The sequence below is a fragment of the Hyaena hyaena genome, unplaced genomic scaffold, assembly GCF_003009895.1.
Source record: "Hyaena hyaena isolate Hyena2069 unplaced genomic scaffold, ASM300989v1 scaffold_280, whole genome shotgun sequence".
Classification (NCBI taxonomy): domain Eukaryota; kingdom Metazoa; phylum Chordata; class Mammalia; order Carnivora; family Hyaenidae; genus Hyaena; species Hyaena hyaena.
The window spans coordinates 48,544-60,495 of record NW_024080912.1 but is presented as its reverse complement, the minus strand read 5'-3'; the positions used below and the strand labels follow the sequence as shown (position 1 = coordinate 60,495).

General features: G+C 60.0%; 1 protein-coding gene across 1 annotated transcript; it reads right to left on the bottom strand.

Annotated features, from left to right (window-relative positions):
* Positions 1 to 955: 955 nt before the first annotated feature.
* Positions 956 to 11,730, bottom strand: CBX6 (chromobox 6). Its single transcript, XM_039246090.1, has 5 exons — positions 11,588 to 11,730; positions 11,364 to 11,407; positions 11,141 to 11,206; positions 10,924 to 10,990; positions 956 to 6,685 (listed from the first exon to the last, which is right to left on the bottom strand). The coding sequence occupies exons 1-5, from the start codon at positions 11,654 to 11,656 to the stop codon at positions 5,675 to 5,677; spliced, it is 1,257 nt and encodes a 418-aa protein (XP_039102021.1). The 5' UTR covers positions 11,657 to 11,730; the 3' UTR covers positions 956 to 5,674.
* Positions 11,731 to 11,952: the final 222 nt, after the last annotated feature.

Here is an 11,952-nt window from a genome sequence, read left to right as displayed (position 1 = left end):
CTGTGGCAAGAACCTTGGTAGGGACCCAGCCCCACGGGCCCCCTCCGCTGAAGCCGCTGTGACTCCAAGTGGGGCGCGGGCAGGGGCCCCTCCCCCTCCCTCATCCCCGGCCCTTGGCAAGTGGCAGCACCTTGGCCTTACCTGCGTAGGGTCCTCCCCTCCAGCTCAGTTCACTTACAGGTCTTGAGGTAGAAGGAGGGTAGGAGGTGGCGAGCTAGGAAATGGGCCACAGCTGGAGGGCCAGCAGCCCTGCCCCTCCCCTGCAGCAGGAGAGGCCAGGCCTGATGTTTTGGTGGGGTTTTTTTCAGTTTTTTTTTTTTAAGGTAGGCTTCATGCCTAGCACAGAGCCCAATACGGGGCTTCAACTCATGACACTGAGATCAAGACCTGAGCTAAGATCAAGAGTCAGACGTTTGGGGCGCCTGGGTGGCTCAGCTGGTTAAGCATCCAACTTTAGTTCAGGTCATGATCTCACGGTTCATGGGTTCGAGCCCCGCGTCAGGCTCTGTGCTGACAGCTAGCTCAGAGCCTGGAGCTTGTTTCAGATTCTGTATCTCCCTCTCTCTCTGAACCGCCCCTGCTCACGCTGTCTCTCTCGCTCCCTCTCGGAAATAAATAAAGCATTGAAAAAAAAAGAGTCAGACGTTTAACTGACCTAGTGACCCAAGTGTCCCTGGCCTGTTGCTTTTATTTGTTTTTTTAAAATTTATTCATTTATTATTTCAGAGAGAGCGAGAGAGAGAGAGAGAGAGAGAGAGCGCAAGCTGTCACCACAGAGCCCGACACGGGGCTCGAACTCCCAAACCGCGAGATCATGACCTGAGCTGAAGTCCCACGCTCAACCGACTGAGGCCCCCAGGAGCCCCCCAGGAGCCCCAGGCCTGATGTTTGTAAAGACCAGAGTCACAGCCTGGAAGAAATGAGACAAACACAGGCCCTCCCTAGGGGCTAGACCTTAGCTTCGGAATGTGACAATTTATTTGGGGGGGCAAAAGAGGCTTTTCACTCCCCCTTCCTGGCATTGATACAACATTGAAGAGCAGCAGAACTAAACGTACAAGACGAGAGTAATAGAGTAATCGGCACAAACCCCCTCCCCCGGCCCAGAAACAACCGAATCCAGAACAGAACCAAAGCCCACACCCAAAACGAGCCGTCTTCTCCACCAGCAACCTCTGGGAGGGGGCAGGTGGACTGGGGGCCCCACCCCACGCTGGGGGGGGACACTCCATTTCCAGGTTCCCTCTCTTTAACCACTGGAGGCAAAGTTTAGCCAGCTGGGAGCTGGATGGTTGAACCACAGACAAAGGCAACAACACTTCATTTTTAAAATGAGAAAGAGAGAAAAGAGACCGCGCCCCTCCCCAAATATAGAGCTATATATGTATATTTTATATATATAGAATTCATTCGTGCACAATTCATTAAATGAGCTTTTCAAAAATTAAAATTATAAGATACATTTCTTTAGGCCTTTGTGTTTTTAAATTAAAATAAACAAAAAGTGTCCATCTGCACTCCACCCAACAGCCAGGGGCAGGCCCCAGAACTCCTCGTTCTTTCTACCTTGACCTCTCCCAAGGGGTCCCCTGTGACACCATCAGCCTCCCTTTACCTAACTGAAGCTCTGCATACAGTTGGCACTCTCTCGCCGTTGGGAGTGGGGTACCGACTCCTTCGAGGTGGGGCGGGGAGACCCCGCAGGGCTGGGAGCTGGGGTCCTCTGTCCCCCCTTGGCCTGTCTCTCTATTTCGGCATCTTGGTGACTGTCAGCAAGATGGAGGCAGGTTAGGGGGACCGTCTCCTGGTTTTAGCCCCAAACTCCTTTCTGAGTCTGAGAGGAGATGCAGACAGAAAAAAACAAAAACCTTTCAACACTTTCCTTTTCTTTTTAAAAGTGATTCCTTAAACCATACAAGCCCCCAAGAGGCTGCCTTGGGCTAGTGCATGGGAGCCGGAAAGTGGAACTGACCTTGTGGGGCTCCACTGTCTGGCATGGGCCAAGTGCAAAACAAAACAAAACAAAACAAAACCCAAAAACCCACCCCAACCCCCAAAAAACAACAAAACCCAGAAAGGTGAGAAAGGTGGTGTGTCCACTCAGGTTCCCACGGAGGCTAAAGAGGCTGGCAGTGGCCCAGCCCCCCCACCTGCTTCCTGCTCAGGGCGGGCATCTGACCCAGGACCGCCAGCCCCTACCTTTGGAAGGGGCTTTCTGCAAAATGCCAGGGCAGCTGGGCTCTTCACCCCAGTGCAGCGGCTTTGCCTCTTGGGGCCCCCGTTTCCTGGTCTTTTAAATGGGGTGCTCTCTGCCCACCTCACACTGAGATGGGGCCTTGATCATCACTTCTTTCCAGAGCAGTGGAAGGATACAGCTCATTTTGCCCTGGACCCCTGTGCAGGGCAGAGATGAAATGGGGCCGTGGGAGGCTAGAGACCCCAGTGCCAGCAGCCTCGATCGGCACCCCATCCTCAGTGGCTGCCTGGACACCTGCAGTGCTTTACAAAGAGGCCTTGCCACCCAATACACCCATTTCACAGCAGGGCACACCGAGGGTCGGAGAGAGAAATGAAGACAGGGATGTGTCTGTCCCAACTTCCCATCTCAAACCAGAGACACCAGACCTCACCTGTTTCCTGTGACACGTGGGCAGGGAGGAGGTGGCATTAAGGGGAAAAGGACCGATGCCCCAACCGATACTGAACATGGGAAGAGATCTGGCTTTGGGGGATATTTCACATATAAAAATAAAGCAAACCAGAATGCAACTTCTGCTTGGTAATTAGGCAAACGGAAAAGCAGCGAGAGGGAGGGCCCGGAGAAGGCTGAATCGTGCAAGTGTGTGTGTGGGGGTGGGGGTGGGTGGGTAGGGTATGGGTTTCCCGCTCAGAGCCACCCTCAGAGAAGTAGGAGGGCTCTGCTTGCTCTTGACCCTGTGCCCACCTGGACCCCCCAGGGGAGGTGCCCAGCTCGAAGCAGCGCGCTTGCGTGCCTCTGCATGTGCCGAGGTGGGCGGGGGCCCCACGGCTGAGGGCCTGAGCAGGCATTCCCTTCCCCCGCTGGTTACCGCCTCCCCCCCCCCCCCCCCCGCCGCCCCGGTCCCTCTGGGTCACCGCCTAAGGTTTTCCCAGAGTCCACAGCTCCTGTCTTCCTGAAGCCCGCCTCCCCCACCCGGCCAGGAAAGCCCAGGGGTGTCAGGGTCTTGGTCTTGGGAGTGATGGGGAGGGAGGGACCAGATGACCCGACACGCCGGCAAATGAATTTGGAAGAGAGCAAGGAACCCAACTGTATCTACTCACCAGCCTTCCTGGACCAAGTCACCGATGATGCAACAGTGGGGCCCCCGCAGGACCTCCCCCTCCCCAATCTCGGCTCCATTTGCGGGGCCCTTGCCATTCTGGCTAGTTCCCTTGGGGTCAGCTGTCTTCCTTCCCTTTGAAGGAGGGGAGGTGTGGTGTGTGCCCCCAGGACAGGAGGGAGGCCTCCCTGCCTCGGGCCAGGGAGACAGAGCAGGGACCCCAGGGACCCGCAGCCGGCCCTCGGCCTCCGTCCCCGTTCCCAACATTGCCACCTCGCCTGTGCAATCATTGCTTTACTAGTTTTTCTTTAAATATCTTTCTCTCCCCCCCACTCCCGCCCCAGCCCCATAGGAATCCCATGATATTTTTTTCTATTTCTTTTTTTCCTCTTTTTTTGTTTTTTGTTTTTTTGCAAAACTAATTCTTTCACTTTCCTGTCATAAAATCACCTCTGAAAACACAACTTCTTTACAAAAAAAAGTCACGAATGACACGGACTCTCAGGAAAACACATTTCTATGGTCTCTGGAAACACCTGTAACTGGCACCCAGGTGGTCGTTCACCTGGGGTGAGGGGTCGGGGGGGAAATCCCCTCTAAGCACAGAGGAGAAATACCAGCCCTTATTTGGGGGGAGGGGGGGAAAGCCAATTGGCACTTGGACGGCCACGGAGCCGACACAAAGGGCAGGGTGGGGAGGGGTCTAGGAGTGCCAGCCCCCCAAACCCTGTGAGGGCCCTTGTTCTACATCCTGGGGTGGGGAGGGTCAGGGGCCACCCATAGCCCCTGGCAGGGAGATTGGGAAGAGCGAGTCCTCCCAGAGTGCTCCCATACTTCGGACAAAGGCATTTGCTACCCAACAGGATTCCCTTTCTGCGTCCTCCTACCTTTTGCCATCACGCTTCTGAGCTGACACACCTCTGGCCACACACCAGGAAGCTCCCTTGAGCCACAGGCAGGGACACGCCGCCCACGCCAGCTTGAGAGCCGAGTGGCCAGCGGGGCCGCCTCCCACAGCGCACCGAAGCCCTGGCCCCGCACGCCCTCCCCCTCCAGAAGACCACAGGCCCCCTCTTTGGTCGCCCCCTTTGGCCTGCCTGCCCTCCCACGGCCCGGCCTAAAACGGGGGGGGGGGGGGTCTCTGCCATTGGCACGGACACCTCAGCTCCCTGGCAGCAGAGAGAAGAAAAGCTGCGGGGGGCCAAAGCTGTCCCCTGCTCCGAGCAGGCTGTGCAGTGAGAAAGCCCCAGGGGCTGAAGCAAGAGAGGAGGGGGCAGGGGAAGCTGGAGACCCCAAGGGAATGGTTTCCAGCCTCCTCCTTCCCCCAGGCACGGAGTGGGAGGGGGTGCGGGGGAGGGGAAGGCTTGGGGGGGTACTCCCCCTTCCACCTCAGTCCCCGCCGTGCCTAGTCTGCGCCAGAGGCCCAGCTGGTGGCGCCGACCAATCGGAGGAGGGTGCAGGGCTGGGGTGGGGGTGGGGAATGGGCCTGTGGCCCCACAGCAAACACCTCGGGCCGGCGCCAGATCTGGGCAAGGAAAGGTCCAGGCCTTTGACGACCCTATTCCACGGAACCCTCAAGGGGGCCGCCTGAAAGGCCGGGCCCAGCGCACCCATGGGTGGGCGCACAGGCACGCCCAGGGGCGGCAGATACGTGCGCCAGCCGGAAGTTTCTACAGCAGGTTCTGGTAGCACCTTTGGTCGAGAACTGAACGGGGCCTTTAGATGCTAGGAGGCTGCGGCAGGGGGAGGTCCCTGCCAGTCCCTCCCACCTCCCAGAGGGGAGGGGCAGAGACAGGGTGGGGCGGGGCCTAAGGGGACCTGCTTGTGTCGTGTCCAAAAGTGGGCAGGAAGACCCAGGCCTCTGGCCCCGCCCCAACCTCTGTCTGGGCTTTGCCACCCCTGCCCCTCCTGCCCAGGCACCTGGGGGAAGGAAGGGCAGAACCCATACGGGGAAGGGGGCTCCTAAGGGGCCCCGCAGCTGCCGGGGTAGCACCGAGGAATCAGATGCTGTGCGTGTGAGCTGGAAGCAAGCCGGGGAGAGACAGAGCGGGATGTGGAGGAGGCGCGGAGCTCCGGGTTCTGGGGCTCCCCAGGAGCCCCCCGGCGGGCCCCCACCATGCATGGGCTTGGAGGGTGCCAAGAGACAAGGAGGAGGACTTCCGGGTGCCCTGGCCCCATCTCGACCCACATCTGTCCCGGGACTGTCTCCCCTGGGCTTCAGGGGGCTCCAACCGCCCAGCCCCCTCTGGGGGTCAACGCTGAGCCATCTGAAACAAGCAAAGCACGGGCAGAGGTGTCTGAGGGCAGGGGCGGGGGCGAGAGCAGGGCTCTGGGCAGGAGGGCCCCCCCAGCCCCCCCTCCTCAGTGGAGCCCCTTCACTTGCTCACCCCGCTGCTGCCACCACTACCCCCAGTGGCACCTGCTACCCCAGCAGCCACCTTCTCGAAATCCTCAGGGTTGCAGAATTCCTTGATGGTGACTGTCAGAAGGTTGCTGGTGACATCAGTGACAACCACTTTGGAGCAGGGTGACATCTCGGGGCGCCAGTCCCCGGCTTCGGCCTTGGAGGAGGCGCCGGCAGGCTCAGGGGCCACGGGAAGTGCCTGGCCCGTGGCAGCCGCAGCCGTGGCGTCGGGAGGCACCCGCTTGCTGGTGGCCACCACCTCAGGAGGGATGGACAGGTCGAGCACCTCGGGCTCACGCCAGTCGGGACCAGACGGGCTCATGGTCTCCGGGAGCAGCTTGGGGGGTGCGTCATCAGGGTCAGAGGAGGACTGCGGTGCAGGCGAGGGGCAGCCAGAGGAGCTGGAGCTGCGAGCGTCGTAGGGGGCGGCGGGGGCCTCCAGCAGCAGCCCTGGGCCCGGGGAGGCGGCAGCGTCGGCCTTGCCCGCTGGAGGGGGAGGCGGAGGGCCGGGCGGGGGCTTATTGTACAGCGCGAAGGTGCCCAACTTCATGTGGCGGATCTGGGTACGCAGGATGCTCTCGCTGAACTTCTTGCTCTTGCCAATGACGCGGTTCCTGGAGGGGACTTTGGGCCGAGCGAGGGCTCCTGCCCCCTGCCCGGTGCCCGCTCCGCCCGTGCCCTTGTCGATCACCTTCAGGTTCAGGATGATGCGGTTTCGCTTGGGCTCCCGAGGCTTTACCTTGCGATTGATGATGCGCACCGTCTCGGAGAAAGGCGAGATGGGCGGGCGCAGGCCAGGGCTGCCACCTTGGGGGTCCGGGCGGGGCAGGGGGCGACGGGACATGCGGTGGCAGCGGCGGATGTCCTTCTTGAGTCGGTGCACGGCTGCGCTGGAGTGCAGCTTGGGCGAGGAGGCGCTGGCACTTGGCTTGACAGAGAAATGCACGTCACTGATGCGGAGGGCCTCAGCCTGGGCCCGTGCCTGTGGGGCAGAGGGGAGGGCTGAGCGGGGCGGGGGGGAGGCTCGGCTTCCCACTGACCCCCCCCCCCGGGGACTCCTGCGCCAGCCACCCACAAGTCCCGTCCTGTTACACCGTCCTGAAAGCCCTTCAGAGAATCAGCCGTGCTCCCACAGAGGAGTGTCCGCAATCAGGACACGACGTGGCAAGAACAGCTCTTTGCTCAGAAGCCCCAGACCAAGTCTGCTCGGTGAAAGACCCTGGCCTAGCCTGGCACTCCTCTGCAGACTGGTTCTTGGGGACAGGAAGAAGGGGGAGGCCCCTCCCTGCTTCACCCCGCAACCCAGCGCTACTGACCTACTCACAGGGCCCCAAATGCTCTGTGTCCTCTGTTGCTGAACTGTCTGCACCTCCAGTTTGGACTTGCCTCCCCAGCTGACCATCACCCCTGGGACAGACCCTTGGCTCTCTCAGCCCCTCCTTGTTTGCTCGCAGACCCCTGCACTTCCCCTCCTGGGTCTGACTCATGTCTGCCCAGGATCTGGCTCAGGGCCTGGGCCTGAGCAAATCTGTGCCAACAGATTCCTAAAGCCTCTGCTGGAACCCACCCTGGTGAGACACGGGTTTGGGGGAGATGAACCAGGAGGTGGGACCAGCTTCGGATTTGTGCCAACGTGAGGCCTGAGGGCAGGACGGCGGAGTGAAGTCTGTGGGAAGCCAGGGGAAACTGTCCTGGGCTCCTGGGCTCAGCTGAGGTGGGTAAAACCCCAGAGCTCTGCAGGAGTTCATCTTACTGAAGAGGTGGGATGTGGCAGGGCCCTCGGAGACTTCAAGTTCAGGGTTAGCGACTCATGAAGCCATAAAAACCATCCTCCGTGGCCAATCCTTCCTTCCCTAACAGAACACTAGTCACAAGCCAGCTGCTGGGAGTTGGAACTATACCCACACACAGCCTCTCCCCCAGGGGCTGCGCTCCAAGAAGACAGGTCACAGGCCATTAGGACGCTGGGTGACTCAATATAAGAAAGGATGTACGGGGCCTAGAGGAGCAGAGGTCAGGGGCAAGGGCCCATCTTGGAGGATGAAGCCTAAGGAGGAGGGAGCCGTGGTCCTTTCTGAGCCTGCAGAGGCTCCGTGGCCTGCTGGAGGGATGCCACTAAGAAAACAGTGGAAGCCAAGAGCCCAGTCAGTGAGAGGGACTGAAAGCAATGGCTGGAGAGAGTGGAGGCAATGACAGATCTGTCATCTACAGATACCCTGGCTCCTGGTGGGGGAGACTCGCGAGGCTGTGTCTACTTCAGTCCAGGTGGGAGACAGTGGTGGCCGAGAGGGGGGACACATTCCCACGGGCAGCCTGTGAGCTCCCGGAGAGTGAGATCCGTGCTTTGGGGTCTCTTCACATCCCACCCCACAGCACTAGACACTTAGCCCGTCCCTGGGAGGTCGCCTGTGCGCCCCTCAGACCAAACTAGATTGTATTTGACCACAACCCCCCAGGGGTGGGGTTTGCTGACTTATTTGCTGACTTAGCAAGAATGTCTAGAATGTAGTGGAAACTCGCTTTAACGCCACATGGCCCTCCTGGCCACACCGGGGGTTCTCCTGGGGGCTGCTTGGCTAACAGTCCCCATGGGCACTAGGTGGCAGCACACATGGGCCCCGCCTGCCCCGGGCCAGCTCCGTGCACCAGCCCGTGCAACCAGGGATAGGTTTCCACAAACCACTCCTCAGACCAAGGAAGGAGAAAATTAGCCTTCTTCCTCGGTCCGGCAAGCAGGGTGTTTTGCAAGTTCATCCCCAAGGGAGCTGGGGAGGGAATCTCCCTTCTTTCTGTTCTCCCTCGGGGGGGCGGGCATTCATGCCATTCGCACGCTGCCTGAGCTCCCAGACCTCTGTAATCACAGTTCTGCCCAAATCCAGTGGTGAGGGTCCCTGCAGAGCGGCAGAGAGTGTGGGTAAACCTCTGGCCAATGCTGAAACTGGTTCCGCGGGCCATCATGTACCGTCAGGTCATATATGCTACCTGCTTAGCACAGTGTCTGGCGTGTAGCAGCTACCTGAGCAATATCAGACTTATCTATCCGTGGAGGGGGGGGCGGAGCTTATAAGCAATAATCTTTCACTAACGTACGGTTTCCAAGCTTTTTATGAGAAACGTTTCTTACTTTAGAATTTCTCCATATTATTTCTTTGAAAAGAGACTGGGGTGTTTTTTTTCCCCTCCCCCAGGCTGAGAACTCTCTTAAAAGTGGGACCGGGGTCTGGCCGTGAATTAAAAATGGTAGCCACAGACAACGTGTTTACGGCACTCTGGTGGGCAACAGGCACGGCTCTGAGGGGTTGGGTTCTACAAACAGGACAGAAGGTTAAAGAGCAGGACTCCACCGCTGGCTCTTTGTGACCCTGGGCAAATTACACAACCTCCCTGGCCTCAGTTTTTCTCTGTGTAAAATTATAACCTACCTCATGGGCTCCCGTCCCCTTCAGAACACAGAAAGTAAGTGCTGAGAATACTTTGTTTCCTATACACACTGCTGTCAGTGACTCTCAGAGCCATGGGCTCAGATCAAGCTGATCTCTGCCAGCCCCTGCAAATATCTATTATCACTGTCGAAAGGTCCAGGTCAAGGTCTCGTCATCGTCATCTGCCTCTCCACCCCCTGCGCCACCAACTCGGCAACTGTCACGGTTTCCTGTGTGCGTCCACCGTGTCCCCTTAACCTGCTGCGTGCTCTCTGAGGGACAGGGTAAAGAAAAGAAGCAGGAATGAAGCCAGAAGACCTCCCGTAAGTCCCCTCCCCTCTCTGGGCCTTGGCTTTGTTCATCTGCGTAATGGGAACAGTGCTCCTTCACAGGGTGGTTGAGAGGATTAAAGGAGATAATCCATGTGGGGCCTCAGCACTGTGTTAGGCCCAGAGCCAGCTCAGGAGCTAGGGCTCCCAAAGGGGGGGGTGGGGGGTGGAAAAGTATTTTGTGAATCGAAGCTTGTGGTCATTGCTCACTTCACCGCTAGAGGGCGCTCCCGCTGCGCCGACAGGCTGTCACACAGCCCACCCGCCCTCCAGCTGCTCCGCCCCATCCCTCCTCCTTAAGAAGCATCAAGGGTTAAGTGTGCTCCTCCAAGGATCCCTGAGCGTAGGTTGGGAACAGGAGTCACGGAAATATGTGGAAACTGAGGATTCTTTCATGTCTGCTTTAAGTCCAAAGTCTTACATATGCACAGACCTTTGGGTCTGGGCTTCGTCAGCCCCGCCCCACCGCACCCTCACTGGGCTTTGGGCCTGTTGGGCGAATAGGAGATTCTGAGGTTCTGCACTCTGCAGAGTGCTCCATGCCCCTCCTCAGCCAGTCGCCACAAAGTCACAGGCTGTCAGGGTGGGATGGAGCCCCAAGGCAACTTTAGCACTGCTGGGTGGACTGTGGTTTCCCGAGGAGGCCTGCCTGCCGTCTCTCCTACATTCTAGGGTCATCTCACCTTCCCTTTCCAACTCTGTTCTTTCCCACTAGGAAAAATAAAATACCCTCTCCCCCCAAACGAAACTCTAAGATGGCTTCCCTTGGAGCTAGGTATCCCTCCCTTGCCGCTGTGCTTACTCCCTCCACTCCATCTCCTTACAATCTCCAGATACAGCCAGCCTGGGGGGGTGAGGGGGGGGGGGCAGTGGCCCAGCCGGTGATAAACTCAAAGTGAAGTGATCTAAGGTCAAATTCAAGCTGCAGTCCCCAGTGGGGAAGGGAGGCACGAAGAACAAATCCTGGGAGAGAAAGGAGCTGGGGGCAGGGAGGCAGGTGGCCCCCAAGTGCCTCATCTGTTCCCAGCCCTGAAGGAAGCCACATTTACTCTCCTCTTGGCTTCTAATTCCAGGCAGCGCCGTACCAGGTCCGGGGTGGATGAAGGTTCCCCTTCCTCGAATGGGCAGAAGTAACCTCCCTGCTGCCCCCTCAGGTGCACGGCCCCCACCTGCCTCACCCCCCCCCCCCATGCCGGAGTCCTGCTGGCCGGCCTGGACCCTGTTTTGTCAGCGAGAATTATCCTCTCCCCTCACTTCCCACTCGCAGGCCCCTCTTGCTGAAGCGGGAGCCGGCCAGGGCCGGCTGCCAGGGGCTTGTCGGGGGGCTCACAACCACCCCCTGCCCAGCAGGGGCCCCTCTGGAAAGGTCCGCCTGCCTGGGCAGCCGCGATCTGTCCCTCCCTCGCAGGCCTCGTGCTGCGCCAGGGCTAGGGGCCCGAGAGGGGGCTGCTGGGGCTGGGCCAGGTTACCTTCAGGAGGAAAGTTTTGGGTTTGGGTCCCCTCTTCTTGGGCCCATACAGCTCACGCTCCCTCTCCCTGCGGCCAAGAAACGCCAAAGGTTAAAAAGAGCCCCCTCCCGGGGCCCACCCCGCGCTGCCCGCCCCGCTCGCCCGCTTCGCCCGCTTCCCCGCGCGGCGCCCCAGCCGAGCGCTGGCCCCGCCGCCCCTGCCAGCTCCCCAAACTCACTTCTGCTCGAAGGCTGCAATGAGCCGCGAGTCCAGGATGTTCTCCTCGGGTTCCCAAGTGCTGTACCTGCCGAGTCACCCATGCACAAAATAAAAATGAAAACCGAACAGGCAGAGGCACATGCGAGGCAGCAAACGTGCGCACCCCCCCCCCCACCACCAGGGAAAAAAAAGGCCCTGCTGCCTCCCTTCCCCCCTCGCCCCTGTACCCCGCTGGCACTTACTTGATGGCCCACCCCTTCCATTTCACCAGGTACTCGATGCGTCCCTGAAAAACAGAGAAGAAAAAAACGGGGGAGTGGGGGTGGGGAGGATGCGGGGACGCGAGGAGGCGGCGGCGCGGGGGTGGGGGAGTGGGCCCGGGTTAGCGGGACCGCTTCGCCCTGATGGGCCGCGGACCCGGACACCGGCTGCGGGGCAAGGCGTCCCACCTCGGGAGGCGGCTCACCTTTCGGATCCGCCGTTTGATGATGGATTCGGCCGCGAAGACCCGCTCGCCCACTGCAGACAGCTCCATCTTGCTCAGCGGCACCCACAGCCCATAATACTCCCTGCTCCCGCGGCCGGTGCTGCACCGCTCGCGCACGCGCCGCAGCGCACAGGCCCCGGCGGGCGGGCGCGCGGCGGGGCGCGCGCTTGTGTTCCAGCTGCGGGCCGTCACGTGACCCCTCGGGGCCGGCGCGCCGTTGCCAGGACCTCCCCCTCCCCCGGGGCGGTTGCTAGGGAAAGTGTGCGCTCGCGGGGCGGGGGCGCGCGCTGGCTCTTAAAGGGGCCTCGCCTAGCGGCGGGAGTCCGGGCCCGGAACCCGGTGGA